Source organism: Nomascus leucogenys, chromosome 10 (assembly GCF_006542625.1).
Source record: "Nomascus leucogenys isolate Asia chromosome 10, Asia_NLE_v1, whole genome shotgun sequence".
Classification (NCBI taxonomy): Eukaryota; Metazoa; Chordata; class Mammalia; order Primates; family Hylobatidae; genus Nomascus; species Nomascus leucogenys.
This window is the reverse complement of record NC_044390.1, coordinates 71195977-71216585: the sequence shown is the minus strand read 5'-3', so window position 1 is coordinate 71216585 and position 20609 is coordinate 71195977. Positions and strand designations below refer to the sequence as shown.

The following is a 20609-nucleotide window of genomic DNA, read 5'->3' as shown; positions in this document are numbered from 1 at the left end:
CATCCATGGATTCGATTAACCACAGATTGAAAATATTCACAAAAAAACTTCGGCTGCACTGAACATGTTTTCTTTTTGTCATTATTCCCTAAACAATATAGTATAACAACCATTTATATAGTATTTACATTGTATTAGGTGTTACAAGTAATCTCAAATGGAGATGATTTAAAGTATATGGGAGAATATGCAAATACTACACCATTTTATATCAGGGACTTGAGCATCCATGGATTTTGGTATCGGGGAGGTCCTGAATAAATCCTCCACAGATACCAAGGGATGACTGTATTTGTAATAAATAAGTGTGCTTAGGGTGCCACCAATTGTGAATTAAGAACAATATTAGAGATTTTACCATTTTAAATAAGTACACTGGACAGAAGATAGTCAAAGGTGAGAGGCACACTACCCTTCAATCATTCATTCCTAGGATCCCTTTAGAAAGAACTACCTAAGGGTTTTTTACTGACCACGAGTAACATTGTTAATGCTACATTTCTTGTAGATAGGGTAACCATATCAAGTTATCATCCCCAACAGGACATTTTTCAGAGTGAAAAGGAGTATTGTACTATTGATAATTACACAAGACAATAAGCATAAACCAGAATCATCCCAGGTAAACCAGGACATACGGTAACCCTATTTACAGAACGCACAAGAGAGTTACTATCATAAACCAAATATTCATTTTCTCAATCTGATTTATCAGCAATCATTTATATCACACATAAGCTGTCAATGGGGCTACAAGTGCTGGTTACAAATCTAAGTACAACTCAATAAACACTGCAATCAATAATATTTTTCAAAGCATTTTTTAATTTGCCCTATTCCTGAGCCTGAAGCAAGTTAAACTTACCTAAGTCAAGCTGCCATAGGTCATCAAGGCGAGCACCACACATTCCACCAAAAACATACATTTTAGGACTTCCAGAATCTTTTTTGCAATATATAACAGCTGTGTGGGATTCTCTTGGAGAAGGCATAACCCCTTTAGTCACTGGAATGCTCCAACCCACAACACCAGAGCCATGCTGTAGCTCCAACTCATAAAAATCATTTAAATATCTAGGATATCATAGAAAAAATTAAAACATTCAGATAATACATACCCTTTATTTGCATTTTATTTCTATTTATAAAGATAAAATGTGCTTACTGTGAAAAGTTCATATAGTACAGAAAGGCATTAGGACAGCAGAAACCCCAAACCTCATTCGTACAATACATACTTATCAAACACTACTATGTACCAGGCACTCTTCTGGGGCTCAGTAGTGAGCAGAAGAGATTAAAAATAATTCCTGTCATCATTTAGCCAACACTCTTATTAGTGACAACTTGCCAACTGTTGGTGTTAAAACATAGCTACAAATCCTCTGACAATCTTCCCATCAGGAAGTTGGGTCTATGTTCCCTTCCCTTGATTCTGGGCTGCTTTGTGACTGCTTTGATTAATAGGGTATGGTGAAAGCACACTATGTGACTTCTGAGGCTGGGTCACAGAAGGCCTAAACGGCTTAACTAGAACACTCACTCTTGGAATCCTGAACCACCATGTAAGAAGTTCAACTCCCATAAAACTACCATCTGGGTGGCCATATGCAGGTTTGTAGGGTGACAGAACCAGCTGAGTCTGTCCTTCAGCCATCGCAGTTGAGGCATCAGACATAGAAATCACCCCTTCAAGCCTTCTCAGCTGAGGGTCCAGCCATCCCTCCTGTGGCCTATTTGAATTCCTGACCCACAGAATCCATGAACATAATCAAATGGTTATTATTCTGCATCATTAAATTTTGGGGCAGTTTACTGTATGGCACTAGATAACCAGAACAATCACTATTGAAAATATTTTGGTAAATATCCCTTAAGACACCTCTGTCTATGGATAAACACATATGGATAAATGAGGCATACTAAAAATGCTGCTTTGTAACTTTTAAAATTTTCACTATAATATCATAGCAATGTCCTACATAGCTTTTTAACTTTAGAAACTGGCACTAAGTTTCATGGATGTTTTGAAGTTTTGAGCAAAATGACTTTTGTAGAAATCTATTTCCTACAAAATTATTATTCAAGTGTAAGGGCAAAATTTATAACATTTCAGGACATATAAAACTTCAAAGTTTAGCTACATAATTGTTTTGGGGAAAATAATTCTAGGATGTTATCTAGGAAAAAGAAAAATAAATCTAAGAATACTTTGAATAGGCCTGGCGCGGTGACTCACGCCTGTAATCCCAGCATTTTGGGAGGCTGAGGGGGGTGGGACATGAAGTCAGGAGATTGAGACCATCCTAGCTAACATGGTGAAAGCCTGTCTCTACTAACAAAAATACAAAAAATTAGCCAGGTGTGGTGGTGGGCGCCTGTAGTCCCAGCTACTCGGGAGGCTGAGGTGGGAGAATGGCATGAACCCGGGAGGCAGAGCTTGCAGTGAGCCGAGATTGTGCCACTGCACTCCAGCCTGGGAGACAGAGCGAGACTCTATCTCAAAACAAAAATAAATACATAAATAAATAATAAAGAAATAATACTTTGAATAAGAGAAATGGTAGTAATTTATGGTTACATCTAAACTGATGTTCAAATCTGTGGTTATGAGAGCTAAATAACCACTAAGAAAAACTTACTACAAAGTTAATTTTTAATATTTAACATAACCTGGAATAAGATTCAAAAATATACGGAACATACAGAAAAAGGAGGTAGGCAAAAGAATGTTAAAAAAAAAGACAGTAATTTATTCCCAAGAATGACAGGATATTTTCATTGTAAATGTGTGCTAATTTCCAAGCAACTAAGGTATGCACAAAATTAGCACATATAATTCTCAAATCACTAGAGGGAAACAAAGAAAAATAATAAATAGGGAAAAAGTAAACAAATGGGAAGAAAAAGCAAAGTATAGTATATAGAAAGCAGTTAATAAGATAGTTTAAAAAAAAAAAAAACAGGCCAGGGGCCAGGCGCGGCAGCTCATGCCCAATCTCAGCAGTTTGGGAGGCCGAATCGGGCAGATCACCTGTCAGGAGTTCAAGACCAGCCTGGCCAACATGGTGAAACCCCATCTCTACTAAAAATACAAAAAATTAGCTGGGCGTGGTGGTAGGTGCCTGTAATCCCAGCTACTTGGGAGTCTGAGGCAAGAGAATCACTTGAACCTGGGAGGTGGAGGTTGCAGTGAGCCGAGATCACATGGCTATAGTCCAGCCTGGGTGACAGAGTGAGACTCTGTCTCAAAAAAAAAAACCAAGAACAAAAAACAAAAAACAAAAAAACCCCACCATAAACAATGTCAAAAGAAAAAAAAACTTAAAAAGTTTAGTACACGTTGCAGAAAAAAAGGTCAAATTTTCCTAAAAATCCAGATAATGACTACTCACACAATAGACACAGATAAAAAGATATAAACTGACAGTTCACAGAACAGGAAATAAAAATTATATAAACATATATATATATACACACACACACACACACAGATACAGATGTATAAACATGCACGTACACGAACACACATATACATATACATATGCAAATGTTTTCCCTCATCACAACTTAAAAAAATCTGGCATAGGCAAGAAAAGGGAGGAAAGGTAACAAAGGAGAGTGGATGGAAAACACAAAATACAAGGGCAGAATAAAACTGCCCTATTATAAGACAAAATCTGGTCAGGGTTGGTGGTGGGGGCAGGAATGCAGGGGAAACAAAATACAAGAACCCCAAATCTAACTATAAGCTATGAAAATCAAGGATAATATTAAAACTATCTAAAACTAATGTGGCATAGGCTTAAACTGTTGAGAATGGACATCAGCCAGTATGCTATCCAGTTCATATTGGCTACTAGCCCCATTTACAAAAGATAAATCTAAAACAAAACGATGTACACAAGTTGAAAATTAGGTATACAAGAAACAAAACACAGATCCACAATCACAGTGGGAGACTTGAGCATGTCACTCAAAAGTTGATAAGACCTAGACTCACAAAATAAAAAAGCTTTGAACATTCATTTAAGAGAGCCAGGTGCAATGGCACATGCCTGTACTCCCAGCTACTCAGGAGGCTGAGGTAGGAAGATTACTTGAGCTTGGGAGTTATCCAGCCTGAGCAACATAGCAAGAACAGATCTCTAAAATCAATAATAATAAATACATAAAGCATTGATTTAATAGATAAAGAACCTTGTACACAGTAAAGAACTCATGGTCTTAATGAGCACCTCTGGAATCACAAAAATTGACTGTGAAATAGGCACAAGCACATCTTTGTAGACCACATTTCCTGACCACGATATAATAAAACTAGATATTGGCAATAATAACAAAACTTTCCACTTTGAGATCTTTAAAAAATTGTAGCAAACTACTTTTAAAGAGAAAATAGAAATCAATGACAATAAAAGCAGTATGTATCAAACCCTATGGGATACGGCCAAAGATATAATCACAGGAAAATAACACTGAAAAAAAATGAACTAATGAGCATTCAAATTATTAGAAGTTAGAAAAAGCATTCAAACTACTAGAAGTTTAAAAGACGCTGGGCGTGACGGCTCAAGCGGGTAATCCCAGCACCTTGGGAGACTGAGGTAGGAGGACTGCTTGAGGCCAGGAGTTCAAGACCAGCCTGGACAACATGGCAAGATCCTGTCTCAACAAAAAACTTAAAAATTTAGACAGGCATGGCTGCATGTGCCTTAGTCCTAGCTACTCAGAAGGCTGAGGTGGGAGTATAGCTTGAACCAAAGAGTTCAAGGCTGCAGTAAGCTATGATTGTGTCACCACCCTCTAGCCTGGGTGACAGAATGAGATCCTGTCTCTAAAAAAAAAGGTTAGGAACAAAAGTTGGAAGAAATGGAATAGAGTTAAAGAGTTAAAGAAAATAAACTAAAAAGAAAAACAGTCAATAAAACAAAAAAACGGCTCTTTGAAATAAATAAAATAACAAATCACTAGCAAGTCTGATTAGACAAAACTAACATTTAGGGATAAGAAAAGAGATATAAAAACAGATATAGAGATTTTAAAGATAGAGAGAATTGTCTTTATAACTAAAACATTTTTAAATAAATAATTTTTTTTTATTTTTACAGACAGGGGCTCATTATATTGCCCAGGCTAGATTTAAATTCCTGGGTTCAGATGATCCTCCTGCCTCAGACGCCCAAGCAGCTGGGACTATAGGTGTGTACCATCACACCTGCTGTCTTATAACTTTTAGAAATAAATTTAAAAATCTAGATAAATGGGTAACTTCTCAAAAAAAAATTACCAAAAAATTACAAACAGTTGAAAACCTAAATAGAGCAATACTTACAGAAGAAATTGAAAAGGCAATCAAAGATCATATACCAATCCCAGGTAAATATGGAAAATTTCTACTAAATATTCAAGGAATTAAGTTATTTAAATATAATAAAAGATGGAGGGCTTTCCATGACCTCAGAACATAACCCTGATTATGTTTTCTTTTTTTTTTTTTTTTTTTTTTTTTTTTTGAGACGGAGTCTCGCTCTGTCGCCCAGGCTGGAGTTCAGTGGCGCAATCTCGGCTCACTGCAAGCTCCGCCTCCCGGGTTCACGCCATTCTCCTGCCTCAGCCTCTCAGAGTAGCTGGGACTACAGGCGCCCGCCACCACGCCCGGCTAATTTTTTATATTTTTAGTAGAGACGGGGTTTCACCGTGGTCTCGATCTCCTGACCTCGTGATTCGCCCACCTCGGCCTCCCAAAGTGCTGGGATTACAAGCGTGAGCCACCGCGCCCGGCGTGATTATGTTTTCAAGGATAACATAATCCTGATACTCAAATCAGATTACAATAGCACCCTACTCCCCCAAATAAAGACAATACAGGCAAAATCACTAATAAATATAGGTATTATAAATAAATGTTAGAAATGTGATTCAGCAAAGAATTCTGTAACACAATAAAATGAGATTTAACTAGGAATAAAAAGGTGGCTCATATTTCAGAACCTCGATTAAAATAATTCACAAAATTCATGGATTAAAGGAGAGACACAGTAAGCTCCAAAATGAATTTAAACTATACATTATATACATTTCTTATTAAAAAGAGAGAAATATATAAAATATACATTTCTTGTTAAAAAGAGAGAAAAATAAAACTAGTAAGCTGGAAATTTAAGAACATTTTGGCCAGGCATGGCGGCTCACGCCTGTAATCCCAACACTTTGGGAGGCCAAGGTGGGAGGATCACTTGAGCCCAAGAGTTCAAGACCAGCCTGGGCAACATGGAAAGACCTTGTCTCTATGAAAAAGAAAAAGAAAAAAAAAGTTTTAAAATTAGCTGGGCGTGATGGCATGCACCTGTGGTCCCAGCTAGCTACTCAAGAGGCTGAGGCAGGGGGACTGTCTGAGCCCAGGAGGTCGAGGGTGCAGAGAGCTGTGATCATGCCACTGTACTCCAGCCCCAAGTGACAGAGTGAGGCTCTGTCTCAAAAAGAAAAGAAAAGAAAATGTCTTTAATGTTATTAAAATCACATACCAACAACCTATAGCAAATGCCACAATTAATGATAGAAAGGTAAATATATTAATGAAACAGAATAGAGTCTAGAGCAGGAATCAACAAATGTTTCCTGTAAAGGGTCCGATAGTAAATATTTTAGGCTTCATAGGCCATAAAATCTATTGCAACTACTCAACTGTGCTGTTTCAACATGAAAGCTGCCAACAGCAATACAAAATGAATGGGGATGGCTGTGTTCCAATAAAACTTTATTAATAAAAAAAAGACAGCAGGCCACATTTGGCCCACAGGATATAGTTTGCAACCCCTGGTCTAGAAAGCCTAGAAAGACACATTTATACAAGAACTAAGATATGACAGAGATGGAATTTCAAATCAATAGAAAAAATGGCTTTTTTAATAAATGGTGTTGGGAAAATTGAAAATCAATTAGGAAAAGAAGTAAAAAGCCTCATACTAGTCACAAAAGCATATCACAAATGTATTAATGTTCTAAACAGAAACAAAACTGAATTAACTAGAAGAAAATATAGAAAATTTATTTTTATAATTTTCCTGAAGGAGAGTCTTTCAAAGCAAGATTCAAAACCAGAAAGCCATAGAAGAAAATATTGTCAAACATGATGAAACTAAACAGAAAACCCTTTTTAAAAGAGGCAAAGCGGGCTGGGCATGGTGGCTCATGCTTGTAATCCCAGCACTTTGGGAGGCCGAGGCGGGCGGATCATGAGGTCAGGAGTTCGAGACCAGCCTGGTCAACAAAGTGAAACCCTGCCTCTACTAAAAATACAAAAATTAGCTGGGCATGGTGGTGGGGGCCTGTAATCCCAGCTATTCAGGAGGCTGAGGCAGGAGAATCGCTTGAACCCATGAGGCGGAGGCTGCAGTGAGCCGAGATCACGCCACTGCACTCCAGCCTGGGTGACACAGCTAGACTTCGTCTCAAAAAAAAAAAAAAAGGCAAAGACTTAGAAAACATATTTGGAACATATAAAAATATATATATGTAAAGAACTCCTAAGAATCAACGATAATAAAAAAATTGAAATCTATTTAAATATTAGAAATAATAAATGAATTCAGCAAGGTCACAGGATACAAGATAAACAATAAAACCAATTGTGTTTCTATATACTAGCAATGAACAATCCAGAAATGAAATTAAGAAACCAAATCGGCTGGGTGCGGTGGCTCACGCCTGTAATCCCAGCACTTTGGGAGGCCAAGGTGGGCAGATCATGAGGTCAGGAGATCGAGACCATCCTGGCTAACATGGTGAAACCCAGTCTCTACTAAAAATACAAAAAAAATTAGCTGGGCATGGTGGCGGGCGCCTATAGTCCCAGCTACTCGGGAGGCTGAGGCAGGAGAATGGGGTGAACCCGGGAGGCAGAGCTTGCAGTGAGCTGAGATCGCGCCACTGCACTCCAGCCTGAGTGACAGAGCGAGACTCCATCTCAAAAAAAAAAAAAAAAAAATAGAAACCAAATCGATTCATAATATCCTTAAAACGAATAAAAAACTTAGGAATATATTTATCAAAATTAGAAAGAGCAACACATACATTGAAAACTACAAAATATTGCTGAGAGAAAATTTGAAAGATTTAAATAAATGGAGAAACATCCCATGTTCATGAATTGGCAGACCCAATATTATTAAGATGGTGATTCTCCTCAAACTGATATATAATCAATGAAATCCCTATCAAAATCCCAGTAAGCCTTTTTGCACAAATTTTACTTTTTTTTTTTTTGAGACAGAGTCTTGTTCTGTTGCCCTGGCTGGAATGCACTGATGTAAACATGGCTCACTGTAGTCCTGGCCTCCTGTGCTCAAGCAATCCTCTTGCTCTGGCCTCCCATGTAGATGGGACCACAGGCACCCATCTACACCCGGCTAATTTTCTAATGTTTTGCAGAGACAGGGTCTTGCCATGTTGCCCAGGCTGGTCTCAAACTTCTGGGTCAAGTGATCTGCTGGCCTCAGCCTCCCAAAGTACTGGGATTACAGGCAAGAGCCACTATGCCTGGCCAAATCACATTTCTGATTAAAAAATAAAATAAAACATAAAACTTATATCCAGAATATATAAAGAATTGTTACAACTCAATAATAAGAAAACTAACAATTTCAAAACGGACACAATATTTGAATAGAAATTTCACCAAAGATATATGAATGGCTAAAAAGCACATGAAAAGATGTCCAACACTATTAGTCATTAGAGAAATGCAAATTAAAACCACAATGAGATACTACTTTACTCCCACTAGGATGGCTACAATAAAAAAGACAGACAATAATGCGTATTAGCCAAGGTGAAGAAAGTAAAACCCTTATATATTGCTGGTGGGAATGTAAAATAGTGTAGTCAGTTTGGAAAACAATTTGGTAGAATTTCTTAAGAAGTTAAACAGGTTGAGGTGGGAGGATCACTTGTGCCTGGGAGGTGGAGGCTCCAGTGAGCTGACATTGTGCCATTGCACTCCAGTCTGGGTAACAGAGTGAGACCCTTTCTCAAAAAAAAAAAAAAAAAGAAAAGAAAAGAAAATAGATAGGTCTGTGTGGAGGATCGTATTAATGTGTTCCCAACTCTTCTTTCCCGGTAGGCACAGTATATATCCTTAGACCACTAACTCTGGCCTTGGCCATATGGCTGGTTTGACCAATGGAATGTGACCAGAAATGAATGTGTGCTTTGAACACAGGCTTTAAAAAGCATTGTATGTAATTGTATGCACTTACTGGCCCTCTGAAGTAGAATACCCTTAAGCCTGCCCCATTACAAACAATAACCTAACAAAAGCTAATACATGAAAAAGGGTACATGAAAAGTGTTACATGAAAAAGGTTCCAAAAGATGTACATCAAATTGAATTATGTGTATTTGCCTATGTTGGGGGATAGTGCTGTTGAAAGAACACTGTACACTTTCTGATTTCTTGACCTTTTACCAGTGTTATTTTAAAAACCTGTTTAATGGAAAAAATTTTTAAAAAGACACGTGTTAAAAGTAAAAGTATTGGCCGGGCATGGTGGCTCACGCCTGTAATCCCAGCACTTTGGTAGGCTGAGGCAGGTGGATTATGAAGTCAGGAGATCAAGACCATCTTGGCTAACACAGTGAAACCCCATCTCTACTAAAAAACACAAAAAAATTAGCCAGGCGTGGTGGCAGACGCCTTGTAGTCCCAGCTACTCAGGAGGCTGAGGCAGGAGAATGGCGTGAACCTGAGAGGCAGAGCTTGCAGTGAGCTGAGATCACGCCATTGTACTCCGGCCTGGGCGACAGAGCGAGACTCTGTCTCAAAAAAAAAAAAAAAAAAAAAAAAAAAGTAAAAGTATCTGGATTACTGTAGTGGGATAAATTTTTTCCTTTTCTGTAGTTTCCAAATTTTCCATGATATTTTAGTACTTCTATATTTTAAAAAAGTTTGGAAAAAAAGTTAAGATCCTACCATCAATCTAATGCAGGTAAAAAAACATTATAATGGTTGATAACTCTACCATATTATATGCTATGGCAACCTGAAAGTGCTTTGAAAATTATACCAATGATCTTATTTCACTATCACAATGACACTATAAAACAGGTATTTAATCACTCCCATTTCACAGTGAAGGAAACAGGCTTAGATTATTTGCTCTAAAGGACACACATGATAAGCCCTGAATCAGAAAACAGCCCTTTGGACTCTAAATCTCCAAAGCTTGAGTGCTAGAATGATAATGTGATCAAAACACTATGTGAATATTATTCGGGCTTAAAAAGAAAAAAATATTGCAGCCATAAAGAACAATGAGTTCGGCCGGGTGCAGTGGCTCAAGCCTGTAATCTCAGCACTTTGGGAGGCCGAGGCGGGCAGATCACGAGGTCAGGAGATCAAGACCATCCTGGCTAACGCGGTGAAACCCCATGTTAGTATCTATTAAAAATACAAAAAATTAGCAGGGCGTGGTGGTGGGCGCCTGTATTCCCAGCTACTCGGGTGGCTGAGGCAGGAGAATGGCGTGAACCCGGGAGGCGGAGCTTGCAGTGAGCCGAGATTGCGCTACTGCACTCCAGCCTGGTTGACAGAGCGGGACTCTGTCTCAAAAAAAAGAGTTCATGTCCTTTGCAAGGACATGGATGAAGCTGGAAACCATCATTCTCAGCAAACTAAACTAACACAGAAACAGAAAGCCAAACACTGCATGTTCTCACTCATAAGAGGGAGCTGAACAATGAGAAAACATGGACAAAAGGAAGGGAACATCACACACCAGGGCATATCGGGGGTTGCTGGGCAAGGGGAGGGAGAGCATTAGGACAAATACCTAATGCATGGGGGGCTTAAAACCTAGATGATGGGTTGATAGGTGCAGCAAACCACCATGGCACATGTATACCTATGTAACAAATCTGCACATTCTGCACATGCACCCCAGAACTTAAAGTAAAATAAAAATAAAAAATAAAAAAAGACAGAAAAAAATATACTACCATTTGCCACAGCATGGATGGAGCAGCAGGACATTATGCTAAGTGAAATAAGACAGACACAAAGAACAATATTGCATGATCTCATATGTGAAATCTTTCTTTTTTTTTTTTTTAACAAAAAAGGTAAAACATACAGAAATAGAGAATAAAACAGTAGTTACCAGGGTCAGGGTGACAGGAAGGGAAGGAAATGGGGAAATGTAGGTCAAAAGATACAAAGTAGCAAATACCTAGGATAAACAAATTGACAGATCTAATGTACAACTTGAGGACTACAGTTAATAATAATGCATTGTATTCAGGATTTTTTGTTTGTTTGTTTTTGAGATAGGGTCTAACTCTGTCACCCAGGCTGGAGTGCAATGGCACGATCTCGGCTCACTGCAACCTCCACCTCCCAGCCTCAAGAAATCCTCCCACCTCAGCCTCAGCTGTGACCACAGGCTCGTGCCAGCATGCCCAGCTAATTTTTTGTATTTTTGGTAGAGATGGGGTTTTGCCATGTTGCCCAGGCTGATCTCGAACTGCTGGGCTCGAGCGATCCACCCACCTCGGCTTCCCAAAGTGCTGGGATTATAGGCATGAGCCACAACGCCTGGTGGTGACTACAGCTGCTCATGCCCCAGGCAGAAAAAAATGGGTAACTATATGAAATGATGGATATATTACCACTATAGTAACCATTTTAACATATATACAAAATATCTATCTTATACCATCATGTTATATACCTTAAATTTACACAAATAAAATTTATTAAAAAAAACTATATGGAAAAGTATAATTCCCCAAAGGAAAGAGGAATTCTTGGCAGACAAAACCAACATTAGCTATAATAGGGGTCAACAATGTAGATAGCCCCATTACTTACAATCTGTGCCAGCAAACTATACCCTGTGGACCAAACCTGCCTACGAGCTGTTTCATAAAGGCTTATTGGAACTCAACACACAAACAAACAAACAAAACACGATGTGAAAAGAAAAGAGGTAGTGAATTAATTCTGTTTGGGAAAAAGGAGGAAAGAATTGATTGTAAAAGTATATGCTAGTGTGAACTACTCTAACAGCTTCCTGTATAAAACATGGAAATGATAGCTTTCATTTTAAAGTCAGAGTTTTATTGCCAAATTCCCAGAGAAATCTAATTTTAAAATAACCATCTGTTACTTTTCATTATCACTTATGAGGTAGCTAAAATGCATTATGGCTCAATATATACAAATATATTGATACAAGCAGTTACATTAATATTAATTTAATAAGATGATTTCTCATTAGAAAGACACGGTTTTTTTTTTTTTAGCTCCAATGCTTTCTGAAGAAAAGACACAGTTTTGAAAACAAATATGCTCCAGGGACTAAGGAAAACACAAACACACACAAATCTGTCCACTGTTAGGTTGAAATGCAAAAAGCTAAGCATCATCCCTTTTAAAAATTAAAGATGGAAAAAATAAAATGTTCCTACTCTAAATCACAAAATAAGCATTTGGTCTGAAAGGGTCAGCATACCTGGGAACATTATTGTTTGAATCTTCGCTTTCGTTTGCCAGGCCACCAAACAAATAGCATTTGTTACCATATAAAGAGAAGCTATGTCCAAGCCGAGGACAAGGAGGTAAACCAGAAGGAGGGGGATGGGGTTTCACTTTTTTCCATAACCAACGACTTGCCTAAAAAAAAAAGGGCACAAATACAATCAGACAAAATCAAGAAAGCACTCCTATATTGTCCGTAGTGCAACATCATATCAATACATTTTAATCCAAATCCCATCAGAAGGTACTAAAAAACTACTTTTGAGACAAATGACAAATAACCAGCTAACTTCTGGAGTTAAAATATATGTTCCAGTAGACATTCAAGTTACTCTTCCATATTCACAGATTTCCATGGCAAACTAGCATATAATAATAAACACTAACAGTTCTAAAGTATTTTCCAAATGAAAAATAAAGTATTATACATAGCTTCAAGATTAAATGTAATTTATATATTCTTACTTTCTGAAATAAGGTAATCCATGAATGGTAAATATTTTAACCTTTTAAAGGTAAACATAAAGCTCATTTAACACATCAAATTCCAAAACTTATTCTCTGACCATGGATGTTTTCTTTAGCTGAAATTGTTTTTGCAATGAGTTGCTTGTAAATAGGTATAACCACTCACATCTGCCAATTAGCAGACACCCGCATGATCACCACCCTAGGGATAAGGCACAGATCAGGAAGAAAAGTCAACAAGGGCTATGAGTCTGGTTTAATAAGACTCAAATTTAGAAAGGTTATGGGAAACTGTTACTCCTCTTTTGTATGTATTGTCAAGGTGAGGGGTGTAGTAAATATTAGTATGAGGCTAACAATTTCTAAAACACTAAAGCAGTGGTTTTCAAAGAATAGCCTAGGGGCCAGGCACGGCGATTTTCCAAATGTGGAAAGTTTTATTCAAAGTTGTGAATCTGTCAGTTGATACCAATGCCAACTATCCCTCTGTGAGTCCTGCAGTACTTAATACTTAAGAACTTGCGGCACAGCATGGTGGCTCACGTCAGTAATCCCAGCACTTTGGGAGGCCAAGGCGGGTAGATCACCCGAGGTCAGGAGTTCAAGACCAGCCTGGCCAACATGGTGAAAACCTGTCTCTACAAAAAATACAAAAATTAGCTGGGCATGGTGGCGCGTGCCTGTAGTCACAGCTACTCAAGAGGCTGAGGCAGAATTGCTTGAACCCAGGAGATGGAGGTTGCAGTGAGCTGAGATCGCACGGCTGCAGTCCAGCCTGGGTGCCAGAGCAAGATTCCATCTCAAAACAAACAAAAAAAAGTATACTCTAGAAACCAGGAGCATCAGCAGCTGGGAACTTGGTAGAAATGCAAATGCTCATGGCCTTCTACTGACTCAGAAACTCTCTGGGTAGGACCCAGCAATCTGTGTTTTCACAGGTTCTCCAGATGCTCCTGTTGCAGGCTAAAGTTTCTACTGCACTAAGATACAAAAACCTAAATATATAACATGTACAAATGATGCTACGTAACAGATATCTTGATGTTATAAATGTTGCACTGAGTATGGGAAAAAGACTTGCCAGGAAACTTTGGCTTTTAAGTGAAGTGGAAACATTTTCTATAAAGCTATAAAATGTGAAGTTTACATTATTTGAATAATATTAAAATGTGTTAAACAGTGTTAGTAATGTTGCAATCTTTTGAAAAATTATGAACAATATCATTATTAAAGCCTCAGAATGAAACAATATTAAATACACTTACTTGTAACTCATATAACTCATTGCTATATCTTCCATATTCAACCATTCCCCCAAATACTAATATTCTGGTACCATCACAGACAAATCCATGGGCAGCACAGCCTGGAGGGATATCTCCTCTAACAGCTGGCAGAAACCACTGATTCGTAGCTAGTTGCCAAAATAAAATTAAAACTGATTATAACAAACAACGGTTATCATATACTATCAGCAAGTACTTTATATATATCATCAATATCAGTGGGTCTCAACTGGGGATGATTCTGCCCCCCAGAAGACATTTGGTAATGTCTGGTGACATTTTTAGTTGTCACAACTGGAGGGGGCTGTTACTGGCATCTAGTAGGTAGAGGCAGGGATGCTGTCAAACATCTTACAATGTACAGAGCAATACAGGGCAGCTTCCCCCCACCTCAACAAAGAATTATCTGGCCCAAAAGGTCGAGAGTGCTGCTGTTGAAAAACCCTGATCTGTATCATTTAATTCTTACAAAACGCCCTGCTGGGTGAGTATAAAAATCTCCATTTTACAACTGAAAATTGTGAGGCTTAAAAAGGTTTAGTAACTTTAGCGCTGATCCTGGGCAACTGGCAGAGCAAGATTCAAATCAGGTCTAATTTGTTCCAAAGACAGGGATTTTACACTAAGACCAAACTGTCAGTAACTTTTTACCTTCATATGCTGGAGCGCTGGGAGGAGAAGAGGGTGAAAAAAATAAAATTTCTCAGACTCCACTATTTTGTTAACCTTCAAATTATTCCTGTGATTAAGTTGTTTGGTCAAAGAAAAGTTATCGGTCATGAAGTAGACCCAAAATTCCATCACTGTCTTTACACCAAAAAGATTGCTTGTGACAGCCTGAGCATTTACAAGGGGGAAAAAAAATTAAATTCCAGTCTCCTTTCTATTCCACAGAGGTCCTCAAAGATAGGGGCTCCCTGCCCAGGGGCACGTGTGATCTGCAGTGGTGCTCAAGTTATGACAGTCCTCCTTCCGAGGGCCAGTCCAGAAGGGCGCCCACACCGAGTATGCAGAACACAAGGCCGCCTCACCACGTCCCAGCCGGTTTAGGGCGCGGCCCACGGAGGGGCTCTTGACCGTTACCTGCCAAACACCGGGTTGTATTTGAGGCGAGAGTGCCAGAAGGCCTCTCGTTTTCCCTCCTCACCCCTAGATGGTCTTCCTCCCAAGGAAGGCAGGCAGGCAAAGACGGAAAAGGCCCTAAGGAACTTTGATTTGGAGTGGGTTTTGTTTTTTGACAGGGGCGAGATTTCGGGGAGTGGTCCAGGCGGTTGGACACGGTCTTCTGTCGCCTGCGTCCGCCTGTCGGGCTGGGGTGGGGGCGTCCGGGATCCCCCGCCTGAAGGCCGGTGCGCCCCGCTCGTGGTCCGTTGCGCCGCGCGGGCCCCGGAGATCCAGAGCTGCCGTCCGGGACAGAGCTGCGGGACCCGGGCCGCCCAGCTGAGCCGCGCTCCCCGCCGCCCGCCCAAGGAAGCAGTGACCGGGCGGTGACAGCTGTCAGGGCCGCGGCCGCCGCCTCGCCTCCCCTCCCCCTCCGCGGCTCCAGCAGGCGGGGCCGACGAGCCGCCGCCGCGCCTACCCGTGTTGTAGACGTGCAGCTCATCCGCGATGCCCTCATTTCCCCCTCCAAAGATGATCATCAGCTCCCGGATGGCCACCGCTCGGTGTCCGTGCCGGGCGCGGGGGACCGGCCCCGTGAAGGAAGAAACTCGCCTCCAGTTGAGGAGGCTGGGAGCCGCCATCTTCCCAACCCCCGCCCCTCTGCCCACAATGCACCGCTCCCGCCTCAACCCGCTGCTCCCTGGGGAGGGCGGGGACCCGCCTCCAGCTGTGCTGGGGTCACGTGGCCGCGGGCGCCGGGGGCCAGGCTGGAGGCCCGCGGGCAGTGGAGAGACACTGGGGAAGGGGGGTCCTGACAGGGGAGCCCCGCCCCCATCCCAGGCGACGTGGCCAGCGGCCACTCGGGGCAACGCACCTAAGGGTGGAAGGACGCTTCCCACTGACCACGTCTCCCATCCCCACCCAGAGCCTCCCGTTCGGTATTTTGGGGAGAAGGCACAGCATCTTCCTTTACGTCCACTTTAATTGAGCATCTAGGATGTGTGGGCGAGGCAGTCTCACAAGCAACGTGAGAGAAGCTCAGGTAGAGGTGCGAAGAGCTGGGAGCGCAGGGCGGGGACCTCGCAAGGGAGGGTGCGGGCGGGAGCCTGCGTCGCGAGCCCCCGCCACAGCCGCTGCTCCCGTGCGCGGCTGGGACCCGGGCAGGGAAGGTCGCTACCAAAGCCTGTCAGGCGAACCGAAGGCAGCTTTGTGGGGAGCCATGACAGGAAGCTTGGGAACCGTGAGCCACAAGAGGTGTTTTTGGTTTGTTTGGCTTAAGCAGAGGAGAGATGGTTTGTAGGTTTCTGTTTCATTGCTAGCTAACAAGTGAGGGCTGTCCACAGCCTGGCATGCCCTAAGTGCCTCATGTGTATTAACTCATATCCATCCAACAATCCAGTGAGGTGGCTCCTGGATTATCTCCAGGTTATCTCCCTTTCATGGGTGGGGAAATGAGGCACAGTGCAGTAAAGTAATTTTCTGATGGACACAAAGGAGAGGTGTTGAAAAAAAGACTGGGGCCAGGATTCAAACACAGGGCTTCTGATTCCAGAACCCCCAAGCCCTTAAATCATATACCATACTGCCTCTGATAGCAGTCATATCCAACCATTATACCATACTGCCTCTGATAGCAGCCATATCCAACCATTATACCATACTGCCTCTGATAGCAGTCATATGCAACCATTATACCATACTGCCTCTGATAGCAGTCATATCCAACCATTATACCATACTGCCTCTGATAGCAGTCATACGCAACTCTTTATTTTTATTTATTTATTTTAGATAGGGTCTGGCTCTGTTGCCAGAATGCAGTGGCGCGATCAGAGCTCACTGCAAGCTCGAGCTCCTGGGCTCCAGCGATCCTCCTGCCTCGGCCTCCCAAAGTGCTGGAACTACAGGCATGAGCCACCGCACCCAGCCAATGCAACACTTAATAAGGCCTAACTGCCCTGTGATTTGGTCCTACACATAATCACACAAGTCCATTAGGAATAAAATTGCACTGCATATGGGATTCATGCCAAATGAGTAGATTTTAGCTGCTCTTGCCACAGAAACACAAAAAGGGTTGGTGGTAACTATATGAGATGATGGATATGTTAATACGCTTCACTATAGTAACCTTGTGACTGTCTGTATCAGCTGTCCCCAGCCTTTATGGCACTAGGGACCGGTTTCATGGAAGACAATTTTTCCACGGACTTCGCAGGGGAGTGGGTGGTATGGACTTGGCAGGGGGATGGGGGCTATGGTTTCGGCATGAAACTGTTCCACCTCAGATCATCAGGCATAAGATTCTCATAGGGAGTACACAATTTAGATCCCTCCTATGGGCAGTTCACAGTAGGGTTCGAGCTCCTATGAGAATCTAATGCGCGGCTGATCTGACAGGAGGTGGAGCTCAGGAGGTCATGGGGGTTCCGAACAGGCCGAGGACTGGTTGCTGGGGATTGGGGACCTCTGGTCTATATGATATCATAACTTCATATTGTATATCTTAAATATCCACAATACAAATTATTTTTTAAAATTTTAATTGAAAAAGGACTGGGCATGGTGACTCACACCTGTAATCCCAGCACTTTTGGAGGCTGAGACAGGAGGATCCACTGATCCCAGGAGTTTGAGACCAGCCTGGTCAAGATGGTGAGATCCCATCTCTATTTTTATTAAAGAAAGATAAATAAGAGATACAAGTCCAGTGGAAGAAAAAATTGAAAGCAATTTAAATCCCTACCTCAGATTCTCAAGAGGTACTGAAAGGAGAACACAGATACTGTATGGTAAATTTCCTAAAACTCTTTTTTCCTATTCTTTTACCATTTTCAATTTCTCTTATATGCTTCATTTACCCAACTCCCCTAAACCTCAGCATGCTTCTCCACTTTCTCATCTATCTAAGCTTCTTTTTGAGAGATAAATCTCTACCTTTTAAAAAGGAATTCTCAGGCCAGGCGCGGTGGCTCACACCTGTAATCCCAGCACTTTGAGAGGCCGAGGAGGGCAGATCACCTGAGGTCAGGAATTCGAGACCAGCCTGGCCAACATGGTGAAACCCCATATCTACCAAAAATACAAAAATTAGCCGGGCGTGGTGGTGCATGCCTGTAATCCCAGCTACTTGGGAGGCTGAGGTAGGAGAATCGCTTGAACCTGAGAGGCAGAGGTTGCAGTGAGCCAAGATGGTGCCATTGCACTCCAGCCTGGGCAACAAGAGCAAAACTCTGTCTAAAAAAACAAACAAACAAACAGAAAACCCCAAAAGGAATTTTCACTGTTCTTTTTAGCTTCTGCTTCTTAAATTCTCCCTCTCACTGAGTATTAACCCTTTTTTTTTTTTTTTTTGAGATGGAGTTTTGCTCTTGTTGCCCAGGCTGGAGTGTAATGGCATGATCTTGGCTCACTGCAACCTCCACCTCCCAGGTTCAAGCAATTCTCCTGCCTCAGCCTCCCGAGTAGCTGGGATGACAGGCATGCACCACCACTCCTGGCTAATTCTGTATTTTTAGTAGGGATGAGGTTTCTCCATGTTGGTCAGGCTAGTCTTGAACCCCCGACCTCAGGTGATCCGCCCGCCTTGGTCTCCTAAAGTGCTGGGATTACAGGCATGAACCACCGCGCCCGGCCAGCCCAGTTTCATAATATGTCCAAAGAGAATTTGGAAAGGGAGGGAGAAATAAGATGTCTGCGAACAGAAAAGAGGTTATGAATATTTATCTATTAATATTTTTCTGTGTCACATACATAACATAGGAGGCTCTTAAATGTTGCCATAATAAAGTTTTTATGGATCTGAAGTAAAACTGGAAGAGTTGGAATAAAGCAGTGAGTTTTTCATAAAACCTAAAGTGTTTAATTTAAAGAACTGTACTTTGTTCTGAGAGTTTTGTGCCTAGACGGTAGTTTTTTTCTAATGCCCTTATAGCACAAGGTTAAAGGAAAAAATCAAAAGTTCCAACCCTAATGTTGAACTTCAAATTTAAAAAAACTAGTCTATGATATTTGAAAGCCCGAGAACCCTTGAACTAGGAGAAAAATTGAGGCAAAATATTTTTAAGACAAAAGAGATTGCAAGCTATAACTGGTGGCTTAGATATGGAGCTGCAGGTTGATGAGGAAATGTGTACTAGTTTTCTAGGGCTGCTGTGAAACAATAGGAATGTTTTGTTTCACAGTTCTGAAGGATGTATAAGTCTGAAATCCAAGTGTCAGTAGGGCTGTGATCCCTCCAAAACTTGTAGGAGAGAATGCTTCCATGCCTCTTTCTAGCTTCTGGTGGCAGCTGTCAATCCATGGCAGCCCTTGGCTTATCAATGAATCACTCCATCTCTGACTCCATCACATCATCACGTGGTGTTCTCCCTGTGTGTCTGTCTCTCTCTCTCTTTTTTTTTTTTTTTTTTTTTGAGACAGGTTCTGGCTCTGTCACCCAGGCTGGAGTGCAATGGGTGCAATCTCAGCTTGCTGCAGCCTCCACCTCCCAGGCTTAAGTGATCCTCCCACCTCAGCTTCCAGAGTAGCTGGGATTATAGGTGTGCACCACCATGCCTGGCTAATTTTTAAATTTTTTCTAGAGATGAGGTTTTACCATGTTTCCCATGCTGGTCTTGAACTCCTGAGCTCAAGCGATCCTCCTGCGTCAGCCTCCTAAAGTGCTGGGATTACAGACGTGAGCCACTGCGCCCAGCCTCTTCTCCTCTTATTGTAAATTCACTAGTTATATTGGATTAGGGCTCATCCTGTGATCTCATCTTAACTTGATTATATCAGCAAATATCTCATATCCAAATAAAGTCATATTCATAGGTAGAGTGGGTTAAGGCTTCAGCATATCTTTTGTGGGAGATACAATTCAATATATGACAAAGTACATAATCCAATGGGAAGGATGTTTTAGTAGAGCAGTTTTGAGTAATCTCTCCTTGAGAGAGGCATCTCAAATAGGTCCCCATTTCACAGTAAAGTACCTTCAGTCTTTGAAACTTCAAGATTGTAGTTTAGAAACAACAACCTAGGAGGAGAGTTTGGAGAAGAGGGATAGAAAATAGCACCCTGAAGAAGCCAGCATTGATGGGGTAAAGAAAAGAGGAGGCACTCATGAAGGAAATAGAGAATAGGTAGCCAGAGAAGTTAAAAGGGTACTGGGTGAGGGTGATGTCGAAGAAGCCACAGACAAAGAGGGTTTCATAGAGGCAGAAGTGGTAAGG

The 20609-nt window shown here is 41.3% G+C and overlaps 1 protein-coding gene across 1 annotated transcript in view; it reads right to left on the bottom strand.

The window, feature by feature from the left end:
• Positions 1 to 16131, bottom strand: part of HCFC2 (host cell factor C2) — a 42011-nt gene extending 25880 nt beyond the window's left edge. Inside the window, exons 1-4 of the mRNA XM_030821282.1 lie at positions 15872 to 16131; positions 14272 to 14420; positions 12513 to 12673; positions 866 to 1074 (exon numbers count right to left, since the gene is read on the bottom strand). Of these exons, the coding sequence (XP_030677142.1) occupies positions 866 to 1074; positions 12513 to 12673; positions 14272 to 14420; positions 15872 to 16034 (682 nt within the window). The 5' untranslated portion in view covers positions 16035 to 16131. The remainder of the gene's footprint in view (positions 1 to 865; positions 1075 to 12512; positions 12674 to 14271; positions 14421 to 15871) is intronic.
• Between the last annotated feature and the right edge of the window lie 4478 nt (positions 16132 to 20609).